Consider the following 21,791-nt stretch of genomic DNA (forward strand, 5'->3'; position numbering starts at 1 on the left):
ATTGTAGTTATCAAATAGTAATTATCAATACAGTTATTTTTGTAGAACTACCATAGCCTAGACAATGAACAATAGTTAAAAGTTCTTCTCCAGAAAAAAACATTTGAGTCAGTTACCTTGGTGTAAACCCCATCAGACAATGAGGCAGAACAGGTCTTAAGGAAAACAGAAAGTTGTTGATAGCCCTGTTTTTGTTGTTGACAACACTTATGAAAGAATCTCAGGCTATGCACTGAACATTGCAGAAATGCCAAATAGCAGAGAGGTTAAAGAAGTAGAAGAAATTCCTTGTTTGTTTTAAAAAAGAAATATTTATGACGCAAAATATTGGGAGACAGTGACATATTTCCAGATTCATTTTCAGGGTAAAGTTGTATAAAAAAAAGAATGTTTTTCAATTTTTGACTTGTATGGCAGAATTTTGACAATAACTTTTATCTGTATTTCAGTTACATGTCCCATAAAAAAAAAAAAAGTTAAAATTTTTACATAAAAGCTTTCATCAGTAATTCCTTATAGAATAGAATTGGAATACTTGTTAAATAGCAAGCATATGTAATCTTGTGGAGGAAGTTATTTCTTGATAAAGTTCGTATCTGTTACTGACAGTGGTACACATGCCTAAAACACTTCCATGGCTTTAGAAAGCAACAATTCCAATTTAAAAAGTAGATCAAGGAACCTGAGATGAAGATTTATGCTACCACCTAGAACTGCATCGCCTAACAAGAATCCAAATGTATTGACTGAAAGAAGCTGTAACATTTACAAATAGGCTTGTGGTTTAAGTTACAGCAGTTTATACTATGTTTACAGGTAGACCCTAGTGTTGCACATCAATTATGTCTGATATATAGAGAACCCATTAAAATATATAGGTCTTACCACAGTGATGCAGAAATTGTGTAAACTATTGCATACTTTTATAGTAATGAAAAATATTTATTAAGGGTCATTCTAAATCTAACTGAAAGTAAGAAATTCCAGCACTGCTTGTAGGGCTTTTTCTTTATTGTCTTCGTTGTTTGGCTTACATTTTAAAGACATCATTGTGTATAATATTTAGTTCAGAAAATACACAGGAGGGAAGTAGTAGAAACAGTTCATTGATCCAGTTTTGAAGCTTGTATAGGTTTTCAGAAAAGGGTTTTTTTTAACTTAACTAGAATAAAAATTGGTTTTTTCTTTTGTTTATGTGTCTGTATGACCAAATTGTTTTCTGAGGGGACTGACATTCTTAACTAGAAAAAATCAGCAATATTTAGGAGACACCTATTTGGCCAGAATTGCTCTCAGAAATTAAGAGGTAGAGCTGCCAAAAGAAACTTTGCAGGCAGAAGCTGTAGCTCATGCATTAGTATTCATAAGGAATAAGGGAAGGAGACTTAGAATTACTAACAGGTTGCAAAAATAGCTGTAAGGCAGGAGAAAAAGTTATTTTCAATAAGCATTTTTTATTTTCTCTTTGCTTTTTTTCTGCCATTTGCCACTTCCATATTCTTTCTGTGTCACTTAGACTATCTAACCTTTTCTACTCACACTATTTTTCATAGTTCGAGCTCCTTATAGTCAGCAACATCTTTCCTCTCATATATGGTTTTTCCTCCACATAAAGACATATGAGCTTTCCTATAGAGCTGTAGTACCAGCTCCTTAATTTTCCCAGCTTTGTATTTCTGCCCTAAGGAAGAGGAACTAATGCCTGACTTCTTGGGCTGTGAAGGCTGACAGGGCCTCATCTCTGTCTGTGTCTTGATGGTTTTCCCATACTATATAAGCACATGAAAACAGTAAATAAATTAATGAAAAGAAAATGTATGTGCCATAGAAACTACTTAATCTGAAAATATTTTTGCATGTAGAATGATTTTATAGAACTATTTTCTTATTCATTGAGCTGGTTTTGTGATATTTGTATCTAAATATTCACTTGTGGTTTAATGATGTAGTGCTAGAACCTGAAGAACAGCATATGCATGTTCACAAAGAGGACGGTTCTGTTTGTGAGACTGTAAGAACAGAGGAAAAAGAACGAGAGAATGAGGACAGTGTCACAATTGATATTCAAGCATCAGGTATACTGGTTTTGGATATGCTTTGTTTTATATATCTTTGCAATATAGTTTTATGTTAAATAGTACTACTCAGAAAAATATGGAAATTATTAGGCTTAGTCTCTGCTTCTTGTGACTGAAAACATTTGAAATAGAAGGATATTTATTTTGATGCAGGTGTAACAGCAGGCTGTGGAATTCTGTCTTAAAACTAAAGCAAATAGCATGCAAACTAAAAAGTACGGACTTTGAGTCATGTCTGATCTAAATCAGTGGACACGAAACCTCTTAATGCCAGTCAGTACCCTCAAATTATTATTCTGTATTTTTTCCTCTGACAGATTAAATAAGAGAATTAGAGATGGAAAGGATTGACAGTCATTTTGGTAGGAAATATCTTTAACACTGTAGTAATCCACTATGGATTTCTCATACATGACTGAGCCTTAACCTGTGAACTATTGCTGTTGTACTTTTCAAGGCATTGTATGAGAGAACATGTACTGACAACAATTTTGTCATGCAGTAGAAGTGGTGAGAAAGAACCTAGAAGATATTTATCCAGGATAGTTTACAGCTTCAAATTAAGCATGCCCAGTGCTAGGAAGTTGTAGGCCTAGCACAGGTTAGTTTGTTTTTTCATGGAAATACATTCACTCCAACCATGTGCTTAATGCAAGTCTCTCGTGAAACCAGTGAAAGAGTGTAACAGTATTTTCATGTTCCCATCTGAGATGGGACTCATATAACAGCTATAAGCATATTTTTTTATTTATTTTTTTAAATAATTTTGAAGCAAGACTCCTTTAATGCAACTGGGAAAAAATATAAAGCTTTTCTGCAGTCAAAACAAAAAACAGCATTTGGCAAAGGTAGTATTTGTTGGGACTGAATGTGCCATTAGAGTCTTTGAAATAAAGTGTTTTTCACCATGGTTACCTTGCACATGAAAGAAAGGAATCATTATCAAAAACAAGCTCTAGCTAAAACAGAGATCAGAAAGATTCACACAAGCATATTACTTAACAGTGGAACATTGAAGATGCATGATGAAACATACACCTTAAAAAAATTAATACAGTAATACAGGAATAGCTGAATGAAATTATACAATGGGCATCCAAAATACTATAGTAGCATCTGGCTTATTTCCTTAAAGGCTGAAAAACTGGATATAATAATATGCCTTTTTTGAGAATGCTTAAAAAGTTGAAGTTATTAATTGCTGTTATGAAATAATGCATTGACCAAGTGAGTTGTCAGCTGCTAATCAAATGATTTGTATAGATCAGTTGGAAATACTTTTCACAAGCAAAAGTAGATCTTTGAAAATGAAGAATCATAGAGTTTTGATCTTGTTGATGTGATCAACTCAACTGTAATTTTATAAAATGGGTACAGAAGAGTTTCACCTTCTTACCTGAGGAAAAAGACATCTCTTTCAACTCATTCAGCAATTGACAGCTCTGTCATGGATGCTAATAGCAAGAAACTCAGTTGTAATTTGGAAAGAACTGTAGGACAGCCACTCAGAAGCTATTAAGAACTGTTAGTATTAAAGTACGAAGAGACTGACTTATTAGTCTAGCTAGACAAAGATACTAGAAGTTAAATACCAGAGAAGGAGAAGGGCCATTTAAGTTGAAGTTGTGGTAACAAGTGGATATAAAGGAACTAAGTCTAGGTTTAGACTACAAAGTAGAAGGCAGCTGTCAAGCAACGGAATAATAGTATAATCTTAGCAGGTGTCACAAGAGTAGAAAATCCTAACTTTTCAACATGGAGTCTGATCACTTTATGAAATCCATGGAATAACATAGTTGCCTGCTGTGAAGATCAGCTTAATCCTACCACCCAGGAGGCTGCCAGGGGGAGCAACTGTTTTCCTGTTAATGTTACAGCTTTCTTGAAGAAGTCAGTGTTGTTTGTGTTTTGATAGGTCTTTTCAATATTCTTGTCCAGTAGTAATATATGAAACCAAACATTATTATTATGAATTTTTTTTATTGTGCTATCCAGAAAGCCAATGGCAGGCATACTGCCTCTTGGAAGAAGCAGCCACTCCTGTTCTAAAAGATTTGACACACCTGGGTGAACTTGCTGCTGTAAAATGGCGCTTTGACAGCCTTAAATTTGATCATACAAGGTTTTTCTTAAAACAGCAAGAGAAAGTGATATGCGATTGTTTTAAAGAAGGTATGTTTTTCAAAAAAATCTTTGTTTTCTTCAATACTGATACAGGTTCAATTGGTGATACAAGGTTCAAGATGTTTGATAAATTGATGATAAAACTTTCATCAGTTTATTTTGTAATTAAAGTAATGAATTTCTTCTTTTATTTCTAAAATAGTGTTTCCTAGTTCTTCAATGTTTCATTTATTGACTTCAATATTGTAATACAAAAATTATTCTAGCTGAATTGCATTTAAAAATATTCTAGATATGCTTCAGAAATGTTGGGTTTATACCAAACAATTTTTTCGTGCTCAATTATAAAATTAAAAACTGTCTATATATTTTTGTTGGTTTGTTCCTTTTAGTAGCTAGTGTTTGTCACACCTGCATGATGCAAAACGTTATGCCCATGTTAGAAATTAGAAGAAAAATCCCTATTAATTTTGTTTCTTTCTGGCTTCATTTCTCTCCTCCATGGCATGTAAAAACCCTATAAAAGCAGAAAAATGAAAACAAAAGCCAGCAGAATCAGTGACCCGTTATGAAGATTTTTGGCTATAGATAAAAGAAAAGGTCAGGAAAACCTCACAGCAAAATACAGACTGTTTGAGGAAGACTCAGAAGGTTATTGGGTATTTTGGGTTATTTTTTTAGTTGTACGGCTCATAGTTGAGAGCTAGTTGTAAGCATAATGAAGCAGGCTGTCTACTACCTGCCGCATTTTTATATTATGTCACAAGGCTGAGGGAACTGGGCTTGTTTAGCTTGGAGAAAAGGAGGGTCTGGAGATGTTATTGCTCCCTATCACTGCCTGAAGGGAGGTTGCAGTGAGGTGGGTGACGGTCTCTTCTCCCAAATAAAAAGTGGCAAGAGGGCAAGAGGAAATGGCCTCAAGTTGCACCAGGGGAGGCCTAGACTGGGTATTAGGAAAAATTTCTTCACTGAAAGGGTGGTGAAGCATTGGAGCAGGCTGCCCAGGGAGGCGGTGGAATCACCATCTCTGGAGGGTATTTAAAAGACTTGTAGATGTTGCACTTAAGGACACGGTTTAGTGGTGGACTTGGGCAGTGCTAGTTTAATGTTGGACTTGGTGATTGTAAAGGTCTTTTCCAACATAAATGATTCTATGATTCTACAATTCTATAAGTTACATGATAAACTTCAGCTATATCAACTTTATTGCTTTCTGTGCTGAATGTATTTTTCTCAAAATAAAACTAACGATAATGAAATTACAAATAAGAGAGAAGGCAAGCAACACAAATTTTAGTGGTCTCCACAGAATGACAGCCTGTGGTCTATAGAATTACTATATGAAAACTCAGCAGCAGAGTTCTCTTAGTTTGAGGGAGCTTACACATAAGCAAACACAATCTTCACAAACATGAGGGAGAAACTCACTATCTTTATCAGTGGATCACAGAAAGGAAAACATTGCTCAGAAAAGTAAACAGAGAACTACTACTACTTTGACTGAGGATCAAGGAAAAATATATGAGTTTGCATTTTAATGCAAGATTAATTTAAGAAAACTTACATCCTTTCAAATGCAGTTTATGTGCTGGGCTGAATTGTGTGCTTATTCAAACTTCAGCGCCCTCTTTGCTTGTAGATTAACTGTGCAGTATACTATCAATTACTAAAATTAGAGCAGTGAAATCAATGAAAATGTTTAATGGCTGAAATACTGATGAGGCAAATAGTCATCTACTGGACCTTCCTTTTAAGGGCAAGTGTTTTCTGAGAAATGGATAATATTTACCCGTCCCTTGTTATACAAAAACAAGTGTTGTGGAACACAGAACTGACCTATGAAGCAGGTGGATCTTTGACTATAGTTCAAGGAAAGCAGTAAAATCTTGCTCTTGGTTAGAAATACAAAAAAATGTCAGGTTGATTTAGCTACTATTGTCTGCACTGAAGAGACAGAAAAGTGCAAGGGAGGTCTTGCATTTTGTCCTCAACTAAAGAAGCAGAAGGAGATAGGAATTTTATTGCTGAAAGGTCCATAGAAACTTAGAAATGAGAAAGATTCTAACATATCCAATCCATTCCTAATGAGTATTTCTCTAACTGTGTAGGAGATTCCAAAACCTCCCAGGTAACTAACTTTACTCTTTTAATGCTTTCCTAGTTTTAAATAGTTTCACAATACCCAACCTCATTCTGCTTTACTCCAGAGTATGCTGATGCATTTTCTCATTAATCCCCCAGCGAACACAGAGAACAGTCACCTACTGTGATGGTATTGATCTATTAGAAGGTTATTATTCCCCTGTTGGTCTTTTCTTTCTTCATCAAATGTCCAGTCTTTCATCATAAAATGTGGTTTCTTACTGTCTTGCTATACTCTAAATAATCTGTATTCGTCACTGAGTTTTTACGGTGAGTAGTGTCAAGAACTGGACATAGTTCTTCAGTTTCAGTACCTTCACTGACAGAGACAGTCACTTTCTGTCCTCTGATACAGAAGAGTGGCAAGATCTTTGTCTTCTGTGCTGTATCCAGCTAATTCTTCTGTATGCTGTGTTCATAAGTTTGATTTTTCCTTCCTGAGGGCTTTACTTTCCTTTTTGGATTAAAAGCTATGTTGATACCAGTACACAGAACTAGCTAATATTTTTCTTGTATAATGCATCTCATTCACTAATTTCTTCATCAGCTGTAGTCACTTATTCTTTATTTTGCTCAACCATTTTTTAGCATCTTGAAGTATGCTTTTTGTTATTAATTCTCCTTACTCTGCAGCAGTGACATATTTCCTTTCTTGAGATAACAAACTGCACCACTCCCTCTGTGCAATTCTCAAAAATGAATTCTTCAGACTAGTAAGTCCTTCCTGTTCAGTCAATTCATTGAAGATTTATTGATAACAGGTACATAATACAGAATAACAACAATAAATTGTTTGATTTACTCTGTGGGTCCAAGAAGAAGCAGATGTCTTCCAGATTTATCTTCTCAAAGAAGGTTAAGATTCTCATCCAGAGAGGTTAATTAGGTGGGGGGAAGGTAATATCAGAAGTTAAGACTCTAAGTGGATCAGTATTGGAAGACAATAGGAATTTTTTCTCATTTTATGTGTGATGACTAGCTGGGTCCAAATCATTTGCCATAAAGAATGTGGCTTTTATAGTCTAAAATTTATTGGAAAGATTCTGTGAAAAGCTCAATTTGAGGTTGTCACTGCTTTGAAATTGCTTATTGATTAGTAGATAATCTGCCATTTTGATTTCTTGGAAAGAGTTCTGAAATGTTTGGAAAATGGGTTAGATGGAGTTACAGTGCTGCTGAAAAATTTAGTGATTTGACTAGTCAGATGAGGAAATAGTATTATGAACAGCTGGGCTTGTATGATGGACCAAAATATGGAAAATTTATCAGTTTCCATGTATATTTAAAGTTTGCCTTACTAAAATTAGTAAGGCAGTGTGGGTTTAATGACACACCTAGGGGAATTGTTACCCTTCTTCCAGCAAGGACCATCTATCCCTACACTTTGAAAAACACTTCCCTGTGTGCCACTTGTTCTGGGTCAGATGACATGGGAAAAGTTATGCTATATCATAAGCTATTTGCCAAGACCACCAGATCCAACCTTTGGAGGTTATGTCTGTGTGTGTTTAATGAAAATTCTGATACCAGGATCTTTTAAATGGATTACGTATATATAGCGTGATTTCTGAAATTTTATTCAGACCACACCCATGTCTTCTGTTTGTAAAGGTAAAATAAATGAGAAGGAGATCATGCTGTTCAGACATGCTGCTCTGGTGCATCTGCTGGTGACAGTTCGAGATCTTCTGTTAGCATGTGGCTTGGACACAGGACTAGGTTAGTTTTTCATAGTGAATAATGATACCCAGAAACCCAATGCTTTGTGTGTATTCTGCAGTCCGTCTTTCACGTTTGTAGGCTGTGGTTCTTTGCCATTAGTGTATCTCCAGTGTAGTAGCCTCAATACGATATCCAGCCCCCTTTGCTTCCTTATTTCTGTTCCATCATTAGAAATTAATTAACTGCAGATTGTACTTTGGTAGCATATATGCTCACTTCATGAATTATATACCATTGTTTATTTTATTACTTGGATTTACCTAAGAATCATTCATATGAGCTTCCACATATATAATGTATTGCCTTGTATCCCAGAATGACAAATTCTTTTTGGATTCTCTGTGTGGAAACCGAGCAACATGGCAGGTCCTTTGTTGTTTACAGTCTGCCTTCTGCAAGTGTGGAATGGGTGTGGAACACCTATATTCTTAGACTCCTTGTACTTAAAACAGAGAGCATTTTAAGAAAAATCTGAAATATTATCTAACCTATCACAAGGCAGGGAGTTTGAAGCTACAGTCCAAATCTTAGCACTGGACTCACACAGAAGCTTTTCTTGTCTTGTACTATTCAGATTTGGAGTATGAAAATTCATTGTAACCCGGTTTTATGCCTGAAATGATAATGCCCTGCTTGTCAAGTTCTAATTGTTGTGTAATGTCAATTTTCAGATAGATCTATTGGAATACATTCATAAGGAGCTGAAGTCAGCTTTTATGAGTGTTCTGGGAAAGTCAGGCTCCCTCTGTCTTTATAGGAGATAAGGCAGTTCAGAGCATCTAACTTCAGTCGCTCTAAATTATACTTATTGGAGGGTGTTTCCTTAAAATTGATGTAAAATGGAAGACATCTGTCATAAACCAAACTGTTGGGAAAATATTTTTTGTCTGCTTAAATATTCCTAGCAATGAAAGAGTAGAAAGAAAAATACAGATTGCATATATAAGTAGAATACCAAGTAGAATTCTTTTCTGTAATTACTATAAACAATGTGGGAAGATGGGAGGGAGACAAATGTGCAGTTCTTCCTCCTCTGTTCTATTGTAGCAAAAGCACTCCTAGGTGATATTTCAGAATTACACAGCTCTTGTCCTTCCAGGTCCCAGCAACACCTCACACAGGAAACTGCACAAGTAAAAAAGATCTTCAAAAAGTAGGCCCTGTAGTCCTCACTATTGTTCTGATTTTGTGCTGTGCTATGTGATTCATCACATAGTTATCTTGGATGTATTTTTTTCTTCATGCATTTTCAAAAAACCCCAGCATTGTTCACCATTTATATACAAAAGGCATCATTCTGAGATGATAGTTATGATAACATGAAGAGTAGAGAAAACACAGGACAAATAAAGCTTTGGACTTTGGGAATAAAAAGAAAGTTGTTATTTAGTATAAACTATATAGATTAGTTAAATATAACAGTGCTGATGGTGGTATTTGCAGCTATAGAAAGCAAGGTTCAACAATTCTAGCTGGAGTCACATAGCAGATACTACTGGAGGTATAGCAGTTTTATACAGGCCACTTATGTACCTGATTAGTAGTAACAGTGTCCTTCCAGATTGGTGAGCCAGTAAATTTTAATCTTTTTTGCACAATATACTGTCACATAAATTTTAAACTTACGTGTAGATTAAACACAAACCTTGGCAATTATCTTTTGTCACTGAAATTACTTCTTTTATTGCTTTATTAACAGGTTATTTGTCCAAGGCAAAGGACATCTATAAACCCGTCTTAGAATCCTGTTTGAATAATGTCTGGAGGCAGTTGAAGATTGTACAGTACAGCAGCCAGAAAAAGCATGAAACAAATCCCAAAATAACAGAGCTTCAGCATCAAATCTTAAATTGGATGCAAATTTATGGGGAGGAACACAGTGTTAAGGTTAAAAATATAAACAATTTCTCTAAGCAAACAAAACTGCTCCAAACTATGTGAATAATTATAAAACCATCTTTCAACAAGTGTTGGTTTATGGAAGAAAGGCTTATAATTACCTTTCCAACTCACAGTATCTGTTAAATAAGGGTAGCAAAGTTTTAAGACTTCCACCAGCAAACAGGTTTTATAAACCAGCAAATAGGTTTGATCAAACAGGTTTCTGTTTGATCAAATCTCCCCTTGTTTCGTGCCTGAAATAACATGCATATGAGTTTTAACACTGCCAGGCCTTCATCTTGTGCAAGTGGCTGGTAAGTATATTGTATCACATCACTTTCTGAGAAGTGTATAATAACCTTTTAGTTGAAGGCCTCAATCTTCTGGTGCAAAGAGAATCACAGCACAAGTCAGTATTTTGTACTTGTACAGTGTGGCTCAAAGCTCACACATCATGGACTGTGTGGGTATTGTTATCTACAGACGACCTCTGCTTAACCCATGTATCAGGCCAATCTCCTGCCATTATAATTATGTAGGAAGCAAATACCCATGAGTGATAGTTATGGCATGGAGGATAGAGTTGTAGGGGAGATTCAAGTATCCAAAGATAATTTTTTTTCAGGATATGTGAATATTTTGGGTGATACCATGCAGTGAAAAAAATTATTTTCCTTTGCAGAATATTTATTATTTATTTACAGAATAAATTAATAGTACAATGAAACAGAAGGGATAAAATATGTAAAATTTTGTGTCCTGACTGGAGTAGAATTTATGCTACTGAACACACAGCCAAAAAAGATGAATCTTCAAGCTTACTTTCATCTGTTTTAATTTCTTTCCATATTTCACTTCCTGGAGCTTTCTTATAGAATCATAGAATGGTTTGGGTTGGAAGGGACCTTAAAGATAATCTGCTTCCAACCCCCCTGCCATGGGCAGGGACACTTTCCACTAGACCAGGTTGCTCAAAGCCCCATCCAGCCTGGCCTTGAACACTGCTAGGGGTAAGGAATCCACAACTTCTCCAGGCAACCTGTTCCAGTGCCTCACCACTCTCCTTTTGTTTCTGTTAAGAGTTGCACAAAGAGCTCTGAACATCTTTTGATTAAATTTTCCTGAGAAGAAAAATATAATATCTTATTGTGCACCCTTTTAGAATTTAAAATGGAAATGAAGCAACCAAAACAAAGTGGTGTTGATGGTCTTGGTGTTTGTCCTTCATAGATGCTCTAAACTGATTTCAGCATGATCTTCTTAAATAGTTACATATTTTGCTTTGTGATACTAGGAATATGCTGCACTAGGAGACATATGACAACTTTGTTATCTTACTGTCAGCTCAGTGACAATTCTGCTTTTCTTCTGAACTCAGCTAGATATGATTTGTAGAATTTTTAACTATAACTCTCCTGAGTTTTGACTTGTTTGCTTGACTTAAACTTAAGGTCGTGCACACACACACATACAATGTACAAATATGTATATGATTTTATTCACAATTATGAAATTGTTTGCTTTTCCCTAGCATTCAGAGACAGGTTTTAATGAGCCAGGATAGGCAGAAGTACTGTGGTTTTAATAAGACGTAAAATTTGTACTGAATAAGCCATTTCCTGTTCTACTACATCACATCAGCATCAGTTAATATGATGTCAGATATAATAATCTGATTATAATTTTATTAGCCAAAATTTTTATTGATGCAGGATTATAATCTGATGTTTTCTTTGTAAGCAAGAAGTTGCTAACAGAATAGAATAACCTGAACTTTACTCATTGTTTCATTATCTTTTGTACTCATGATTAGATAGAAAATGTCACCTAGCTCACAACAACATGTAATAAATACACTGTTGTATTATGTGTGAAAAAGCAGTTCTGCATTTTGAAATGCAGTTGTCCAAAACTGCTTTGAAAGGAGCCAGTGGGTTTTCAGATGGTTGTTCTGTGCACCGACATACGGAAACAGAAATTTGTCTTGAGTGGTCAGGCTGACTGATATCCAGAAGTTCTTTTCTGACAAGCTTTAACACACTATTCATTTTTACTTATAAAATTATCTTGCATCTGTAAGATTTAAGAGTTAGACAGTGCCATGTGCTTCCTTAAAATCTTATCTTGTGTGCACCATGTAAAGTGTCTATACATAAAGGTTCAGAGATCATCCTGTCTGAAAGTATGGTGTAAACCCTATATGTGTGTGCCTATTTTTCTTTACATACTTTGATTATGTAGCACAAGTTCAGTCTTGAAATGTTGGACAAGGTAAACACCTTCTCTGATAGTGTGGGTTTTTTTAAACTGTGTCAATTTGGTAGATTCTAATCCTTTTCAATGTTTTCATCTTAAGCAGTATTTAATGAGTCTCATAGATAAGCGATCTCTGGCAGGAACACTTCAGTGTACTCCATCTATGGTCTGGAAAATCTTTCTAATTAGTTCAGCAGTACATTTTGGACCTCCCTCCAGTATATCACCATCTTGCAGGCTGAATTTAGATATCTTCAGTTTAAGTTTTGCCTCCATAGGGATAATGCCTCTAATGTGACCATAATAATCTGTCTAGTGCAACAGTAATAATGTGGTATAATGTCTTTAGATAATATCTCTAATTAGCGTTTTTACTTTGACTCAAATATTCCAGTTTAAGATTTCTTCTAGAACAGCTTTGTTCCTAAAACTGAATTCCAATACTGATGTTTCCTATAATATTGTTTCTTCAACTCATGCAATAATGCACACATACACCTGAGTTTAAGCCATTGCTGGTAGGAGAAAAACCAGAGCAAAACCTCTACCCTGGATGTGGGGAGAGCAGACCTGGGGCTGCTGAAGGAGCTAGTTAGGCAGATCCCTTGGGAATCTGCTTTTGAAAGTATTGGGGTGGAGGAACACTGGTTGTTTTTTAAGGGCCATATTTTACGAGCGCTGGAGCAGGCAATTCCAAAGTGTCAAAAGTGAAACAACTGGAGCACAAGGCTGGCTTGGCTGAGTAGGGATCTTGTTCTAAGAGTCAGGTAGAAAAGGAAAGTGTATGGACATTGGAAACAAGGACAGGTGATGGGAGGACTACAGAGACACTGCCACTGTAGGGAGACAATTCATATGGCCAAAGCTCAATTAGAGCTCAAGCTGGCCAGCACTGTGAAGGACAACAAAAGGGGCTTTTTAAAATATGCTAACAGCAGAAGGAGAATCAGAGATAACATTGGTCTGTTGCACAGACCAATCCCTCACAAATAGGGATGTAGACAAAGCAGAGACTTTTAATGTTGTCTTTTACCTCTATCTTTCACACCAATGACGGGCCCTGGGACCCCCAGAGCCCTGGCCTGGAAGGCTGTGACTGGAGCAATGATAAACTCCCAGCCAGCCCTGAATTTGTTCAAGACTTGCTGCTCCAGCTGGATGGGCATAAATCTATGGAGCCCCATGGGATTCATCCCAGGGTACTGAAAGAGCTAGTCGATATCATCATGGGACCTTTCTTCATGATTTTTTGACAACCTTGGGAGTCTGGAGACATCCCAGTGAACTGGAAGCTGGCAAATGTTGTCCCATTTTTCAAGAAGGGCTAGAAGGAAGACCCTGGCAATTGCAGGCCTGTCAGTCTCACTTCGGTGCATGATAAAATTATGGAGAAGGTTATTTTGGGAGTTACTGAAAAACACTTGAGACACAACACAGTCATTGGTAATAGTCAGCATGGGTTCACAAGGGGAACATCCTGCTTAACCAACTTACCCTCCTTTTATGACAAGGTCACCCATCTAGTTGACCAAGGGAAGCCAGTAGATGTAGTGGTTTTGAGTTTTAATAAAGCTTTTGATACTGTCTCTCACAGTATCCTTCTGGGTAAAACAGCCAGCACACAGGCAAGTTCATCATATGCTGGGTAAGCAACTGGCTCATGGGTCAGCTCAAACGTTTATAGTAAATGTGGTTACATCAGGCTGGCAGCCAATCACCAGTGGGGTTCCCCAGGACTCAGTTATAGGGCCAGTGCTCTTTCATGTTTTTATAAATGATTGGAACACAGGAATTAAGTGTACATTGTGTTTGCCAACAATACTAAACTACAAGGAGCTGTGGACTCCCTTGAGGGTAGAGAGGCCTCACAGAGAGATGTGGATAAGGTAGAGAGCTGGGCAGTCACCAACCATATGAAAGTTAATAAGACCAAGTGCCAGATTTTCCACCTAGGACCAGATAATCATGGTTATACATACCAATGTGGGGAGGAGAGGATGGAAAAGAGCCCCGTGGAAAGATATCTGGGCATCTGGGTTGATGGCAAGTTGAATATGAGTCAACAGTGTGCCTTGGCAGCCAAAAGGGCCAACCATGTCCTGGGATGTGTCAAGCACAGCACAGCTAGCTCACCAAGGGAGGTGATTGTCCCACCCTACAGTGCATGGGTGCAGCCCCACCTCAAGCAGTGTCTGCAGTTCTGGGCACCCAATATAAGAAGGCCATCAGATTTTTAGAGTGTGTGCAGAGGAAGATGGCCAAGGTGGTGAAAGGCCTCGAGGCCAAGACTTAGGAGGAGTCACTGAGCTCACTTGATCTGTTCAGCTTGGAAAAGAGAAGGCTGACAGGTGACCCCATTCCAGCCTACAGCTTCTGCAAGGGTAGCAGCAGAGGGGAAGTGCTGATCTCCCTCTGGTGACCAGTGATAGGACACGAGGAAAGGGGATGAAGCTGCACCAGAGGAAGTTCAGATTGGACATCAGGAAAAGGTTCTCCACTGAGGTGGTGGTTGGTCACTGGAACAGGGTCCCCAGGGAAATGGTCATGGCACCAAGCCTGTCAGAGTTCGCAGAGCATCTGGATGATGCTTTTGGATGGTTTGGTTTTAGGTAGTCCTGTGAAGAGCAGGGAGTTGAACTCAATGATCCTTACAGGTCCCTTCCAACCTGAGATATTCTATGATTCCATGATTCTATGATTGCTCTTCTGGAAGACCCCAAGGTTTCCATTCTTGCCACCTGCTTAGTCAATCTTGTGGTTTCTGTGCAAAGGAGAAAGAAAGATGTATGCAGGTTGAAAGAACAAATTCTTTACAATACTAGAGTTTCTTTTACTTGCCTTCTTCCAGATACTAATCATAACAAGGATGGACTCTGAGATGGAAAAAGCTGCTCTCATTCAGACTTTATTTAGAGTAGAAGGTAAATAAATAATTTTTATGTGCATCTTTGAAAGAAAAAGTGGCTGTTATTCTGTGCTTTATTGCATTGCTGTTGTACGCTTTCTGCAGGTTTTTCTCCCTTTTCTCCTCATCAGGAACCTTTCTACATACTTTTCTCACTGATTTCTGTTTCCTAGATCTTCCGTCAGCCTTCTTTCTTTCTTGTAATTTTATTTTCCTCTGATTAAGATTTCTGGTGTGGTGTTTTCTGTTGCAAGAGAATGATAGTTCATCTGTCAGGTGAAAGATTTATTTAACAGAGCACAAAGGAGATGTGGGTAGCCCATTGCCTAATTATAATTGCACCTATTGTCTTGGTCAGACTGTCTCATTGTTTTTAGCTGATGGGTGGTCGAAAGTTTTCTTCCTTGAAAACTTACTAAGAACAGTTAGCATTTAGAAGTCTTAACTAAGTTCCCTGGCATAAGACCTTAAATGAGTAGTTTGGTACAGATCATGATTTCCTTTAGCTATCTGTTGATGACTTTGTTTGCTAATTTACTAAATATGTAAGCATAAGCTGTAGCAATCTATTAAACTCAAGGAAAAAAAAATAGTTTCCAGTATTGCAGCCCCCACTTATATAAGCAACACTTTCATCAGTTCATGATTTTACCTGTGAGTAATTTTTGTACAAAAAATTGTACTTTTTGTACAAAAGCTTGGTCAACATTGCAGATTCAGCTGTAAAACAAACATGTTTCAGGAAGACTGTTATTTGAGCCTGTACTTAAGTTTAGAGGAAGACACAGATTCCTTTCATAGTGCTTTTTAAAACCCATTTTTGTAACTCCTTCTTGCTTGAACCTTATCAACAGTGTCATGTACTGTATTGTTCTTTTGCCTTTAAAAGTAAAGTTAAATTTCCTGTGCTCTTAAAAGAAGAAAGCCTGTCTTTTAGAATGTTTTGAAAGGGAAGAGGCATGTTCACAATGCTTTTAATAACAATAATATTTAATGAAAAGTATTTTATTTGTTTTAAGATCTTAAGACTTGGTTGCAAACACAGGTCAATCCAACTAACTAAACTTTTGAAAAGAGTCATTTGTGTTACGCAAATATCGCTTTTTAACCACATCTTCCATTCATACTTGTGAAACTTGAGCTGTACAGAAAGTGTAAAGGAATTTAAATTGCAAAGGGGAAAAGATGCTTCCTCTTGCACTAGCCTTTTAATTTTCATTTTAAGGTAATCAGGTTGTGAGTTTGTAAGACATGAAACTTTTTCACTTCTTCCTTGGGTTCAAAACAGAAGTTTCTAAATCAGTATACCCACCAGTGCAATACAAACTGAAATTATGTAGAATTTCATCAAGACAGACAACACAATACATGAAATTTTAATATTCTGTGTTATTCCACATTTGCTGTTTACTGCTGTGCGTAGATTCATACCTGCAGAGACTCATTTGTTTGATTAAGACTTTAACTCTTTTTATGCAGGTTTAAAAGCTAGGGATTTGAATTCTGAGAAAAAAAGAACTATTTTAAGTTGCAAAGATATCATAAGCAAGTAAGTTAAATTGTTGATTTTTGAGAACAAAGTCTTTACTCAGGACTAACACAGGAAATTTTCATTACTTTTGTTCATTTCCCTGGGATTTTAGTCTGGTGGAAAAATTTGAGAATATGGCTGTACATCTTCACTCTGGGAGGGGAGAATTTTGTTCACACTCCGCTAAAATGCTTAGTTGTGAAGCTCAGAGGAACTTTTAGAAAACATGCAATTGCGTGTTTTTAACTTTTTGTTTTGTTTTGCACGTTTTAGGAAAAGGTGGGGAGGAAAGAGCATAAAAGAGATAATGGCAAATTATGACATTGCAGGAAAACATGAATACTTCAAGTAGATAACTGGAGGAGGGGAAGTACAGCTTTTAATTTAAAAACTAATTTTTAGAGATATTATAGTTTTAAATTTGGGAAGGGTAAATACTTTTCTATAAGCAGACTTTAAACAGTGATAATTCTTCAGAGTGAAAATGTGTTTATTTTCTTCTCAGAGTAGTTCTACCTGAACTTAATTTTATTAATACTTTGTTGGTTTTTTAAGCCTTAGTAGATATTCCTGTGTGGTTGTACATAATCAGCAAATTGGAGCTGACTTCCCTTGGACACACTTCTCATTAGTAATGGAATATGATTATTCTGAAGACTCTTGCTGGAAGGATCTGTGCAAAAATCTCAATGTTACTTACATGACTCTTAAAACCACCCTCCCTGAAACAATACAAATGGGTAAGTGCCCTCCAGAACTGTAACAAACAATATGAAAGGAAAGCATTCTGTGGTTCCTAAAATGCTATGTTCATGTGTCTGTGGAAGAGAATGAGTAACAAATTATGAAGGCTAAAGCTAAGCAAACAGAGCTGGTTTATCTATACAGAAAGACAGGAAGGCGTTTTTCTTAGGGTGTGAGGTTAGTTTTGGCCAGGATGTAGTACTAAATGTTGGTTGATAGAAGACTTGTGCCAAGCTCACAGGTTGTTTACAGTTACTACGAGCCGTATCCACCCTTCGCCATCCTAAGTGTATGTTGCTGTAGATCTAAAGGAATATAAATTAAAGCTTAATTTCAAAGAGATACAGAAGAGTTTGGGGTGGGGGGAGCAGGAAGGCATGGAATGGAAACATTTAGGGATTAATAAAAGCTGCATTTTTAAAACACACATCTAGCTAAATACTTAAATGTTTAGATTTTTGCTTATGAAACTATTATCTTACATACACAAAATGTTTCAGGGCATCACTGTGGTTCCTTTCTTCTGGAAGTACAGATTCCATACGTATTTCTGACAACTGAAGGTCTTCTTAATATGCCAGATATTCTTCAGGTTTTGGAATCCAAGTGAGTGAAAATAATATATTTAATCTTATTGACTATTTATTTTCAGTTTTCCAGGACATGTATCTTGTCCTTATATACCATGTAGTAGCCATCTACTTGACTATCAGGTACATTATTGCAATTACACTATTAGCATTTTAAGAGACATGAAGATAATTTTTCTGCTGAATCTGATAGCTTAATTCTATAGATTCACACAGTTGTCAACCAGAATGGAATTGGCCAGTTTCTTTATTTTAATAATGAGCTGGCACTTTTAATAAAAACAACTTTTTAAACTGTCTACTTTTACCTGAAAATCGTGATGTTACCCCAGAACATTTTTTGCTTTAGTGCTTCTTGGCGCTTGGAAGACTTTGTATTCAATTCTTCATAAAAATTGCTTTTGGAGTTTTTGATTTTTAACTACTGGAGCTATGCGAAAAAAACCAAACCAAACAACAATAAAACAGACACATTTTCTGATGCATCACAGCTTTTGGGAAAGGCTAAGTTAAAAACAAAAACTACTTTATTTCTAAAATTCAGATCTAATATACACTGGATTTGAATACTCTTTAACTTGTGCAAAAATTTTCATGTTTGTAAATAATTGTATATGTGCGTTATTTTCTTTGACATAATTTTCTTGCATTTTGCTTTCACTGTAATAAATAACTGATGAAAGTGGCTGTTATCATGGGGAGAAAAAACATATAAATAGGGGACAGAGCAGCATCATCTTTTAAACCTAGTGCCAGAACACAGATGGTTGATTTCACCATGTTACTGAAGAGACATGCCAGTTTTGATCCTTGCTGTATCCTCAAGTGAGCTCTGAAGCCAATTTTGAACTGTGTCTAATGACAGTTCAATAGGGGAAAAAAAACCCCATATATGTTTGACATTTAAAATTTGAACATTTATTTGACATGCACTTTTAAATTCTGACCTGCCCATATTCTCTCTTGAGCCTGACCATAAGCTAAATAGCCAGGAATGCTTTTTGCTACTTTCTCGCTAGCTCCTTTTAGCACTGGTGAAGTAATTGAATAGATGAGCAGCACACTATATAGTTTCAGAAAAGCTTACCGTTCACTCTTTTGTTAATGTCTGAATACACTGTCCATGCAAGTTTCTAGAGGACTTACTGCTGACAGATTCAGATTTAGGTCTCTTGTGTTCCTAGGGATGAGGCCAAGTAGTGTGATCATTGTCTTTTCTCAGCTTCCCTCCTTAGTCAGCCAAGACTCCCTGAAAGCCCTAAGCATGTGATGTTCATTCAGTGAGTCTTTGCTAACGCCGCTGTTAACAGGAGGCTGTTCTGTTGGCATTTCTCATCCACTCAGAAAAATTTAGGATCATACCAATGTCCGTCAGGGAGTTTTCATTCCGTTTTCTTTCCCTGTGCTGCACAGTCATGAAAGGAAGAAATGCAGTATACATTTGATTATTCAAAAGGAGTATCTATTGATTGATCTACCTTAGTTGCTGTATTACATCTTTTTTTTTTTCGTAAACTCAGAGGCTGTATATCAAGGTCATATTTGGTGCAATTAGCAACATAATTAAATTATCCACTAATATTTCATTAAGTCACTGTTACACTGATGTGCATTCTTCAAATGTGTCTTAAAGTGAACTTGAGAATTTGAGAAAGAACAAATATAAACAGACTGTGTATTAAATTGTGTTGAGATGTGTGTTATTAATTTCCTTTAAGAAAATATTATTTTGCTTAACTGAGATTTAACAAAATTATTTGACTTCTTCAGGTACAGCATTACCTTTGTTGAAAGAAGCAGTAGTTACTCCTTAAGTCTCTTTGGAAGTACAGCTCCATATGTTGTGTTGACAATAGATGAATGTACTGCTGTCTTTTTGCAGGTACAAAATGAAACTACTACACCCAAATTCTGTTATGCATTGGGTCACTTCTAGGCCATATTTACAGCCTTCTAACATACCTTTTCTTCCTTATAACCATGTTTAATTCATGCATTGTTTCACATCACAAATTATTTCCAAATTCATTAACACCAAAATTCTGTTTGTGCCAGTTTGACTAACTTAAAACCTACATTTCTTCACAGAAGTGTAACATTTGACCTGTAATTGGATTGTATCAAATATAGTTAAAGGATGCATACTTGAAAATAGGGTTGTATGAAGGAATATTATAATAAGCAATTAAATGTATCTGTGACTATATTCTCTTACCTTGTGCGTAAGATTTAATTAACTGCTCCCATTTCAAAGAGTTATATGAATTAGTCTAGAGAATAATTTGTCCTACTTTTAATTAAAAGTAATTGTTTAGACAATACCATAATACTCAAATTCTGGTATGCAGCAAGACAGATGACAGGTAGAACTGCTACTGAAAGATAGATAATTAATCAAATAATATTGCAAGCACAACACCGAGAAACGTTCCTACATGTTGCTGCAAATGCTGTTGCAATTAGGGATGTATTTTATATATTCATTGTAGGTATAATATGATTTCTATAGGTTAACTAAAACTTCAGAGTTTAACAATAATATTTTCCATTATTAAATTCTCAAAAATCTTTAAGAACATCCTAAAAAGTTAGTAGTTGTGTTTCCTTTTTACAGGAGGGGAAAAGAGTCCCAAAGCTGTGAATCAGCTTTTTAAAGGTCAAATAAAATAAAAGTTGGGAATATCACCTAGTTTTCCTGACTCTCAGATGTGTCTTTAATACCTGTATTATTTAGCTGTATTTATGTTTGTTCTAACTTCTACATAATACAGCATTGCAAATTAAAAGCTTGTGACAGACCGGGGCTTTTTTTTAAATTTATTTTTTACTTTTAATATTAATTTTATGGTAGAGTATAGAAGACCTAAATTATGAAAAATCCTGTGACAATGTGATACTGAAGCTGCTGGCATTATCACTTCAATATACATGCTGTTGGATCATTTTCTATTCCAGAGAAGGACTGAGTTTAGAGTAAGTTAGAAATTCTTTTATCTTGGTATTTTGAAACAAACTTATCACTAAAGGAAGCTACTTATTAGAACAAGCTAATGCTCTTTGTTCTTTGAATTACTCTGTAGGAACACATTTATCTTAGAACAATGTAAATATTGTAAGCTCATATTTCTCTTGTACTTTGAACTCTTCAGTTAGTTACAGTATTATCATGCTCCTACTAAAAAACTCCATGGAATGACAGAAGTAACAGTGATCACCGGAGACCCCCAAAAAAGTTAGAAAAGATGGTTTTTTATGTCTTAGGAGCTTTTTAGTCTTACACAAGAGATAAAGAAATGGTTGTTATAAAATAGCAAGATTTGAGGCAGGTAATACTAATGTGAGATGTATTTCAAATCAGCAGGTCCAGAAGTTTCACAAGACTAAGGTTATTTAGCCACTGGAATTATTCTTTGTAACTGTTTGAAGTAAATTAACCCCTACAACTACATGGTTATGAATTACTGTGTTAGCATCACTGTATATCATTTGCAACAGGGAGACATTCTTCAAGTGTTCTTCCAATCCATCAGCATTTCTCCTTTCTATGGAAGCACAGCTTTTGTTGATATAGTTCATAAGCATTTCTTTATTACCTACTGTGAGATTTTTTTCTACGAGCAAGTGGTAAGTTTTCCATGCATCACCTTTCCTCGCCGTATGATTTTTCTCTAGTGACTGACCCTGATCCGGTCCTTTTGCTTCAGGCCAGGCTTGCCTTGCTGTGGGCTGACTGCATTTTCTTCTTCACAGTGCATCCTGCAGCACGCAGTCATTTAATGTGTCCTAGTTCTAATTTCACAGATATTAATGCTGAAACT

The 21,791-nt window shown here is 36.1% G+C and overlaps 1 protein-coding gene across 1 annotated transcript in view; it reads left to right on the forward strand.

Moving 5' to 3' along the window:
- The window catches only part of SHOC1 (shortage in chiasmata 1), a 55,343-nt gene that overhangs the window by 26,102 nt on the left and 7,450 nt on the right, over positions 1-21,791 (forward strand). The window contains exons 13-22 of the mRNA XM_040580377.1: positions 1,950-2,075; positions 4,074-4,250; positions 7,956-8,063; positions 9,766-9,953; positions 15,052-15,124; positions 16,588-16,657; positions 17,195-17,379; positions 17,884-17,989; positions 19,744-19,855; positions 20,825-20,946. Of these exons, the coding sequence (XP_040436311.1) occupies positions 1,950-2,075; positions 4,074-4,250; positions 7,956-8,063; positions 9,766-9,953; positions 15,052-15,124; positions 16,588-16,657; positions 17,195-17,379; positions 17,884-17,989; positions 19,744-19,855; positions 20,825-20,946 (1,267 nt within the window). The remainder of the gene's footprint in view (positions 1-1,949; positions 2,076-4,073; positions 4,251-7,955; positions 8,064-9,765; positions 9,954-15,051; positions 15,125-16,587; positions 16,658-17,194; positions 17,380-17,883; positions 17,990-19,743; positions 19,856-20,824; positions 20,947-21,791) is intronic.

The sequence above is a fragment of the Falco naumanni genome, chromosome Z (assembly GCF_017639655.2).
Source record: "Falco naumanni isolate bFalNau1 chromosome Z, bFalNau1.pat, whole genome shotgun sequence".
In the NCBI taxonomy this organism is placed as follows: Eukaryota; Metazoa; Chordata; class Aves; order Falconiformes; family Falconidae; genus Falco; species Falco naumanni.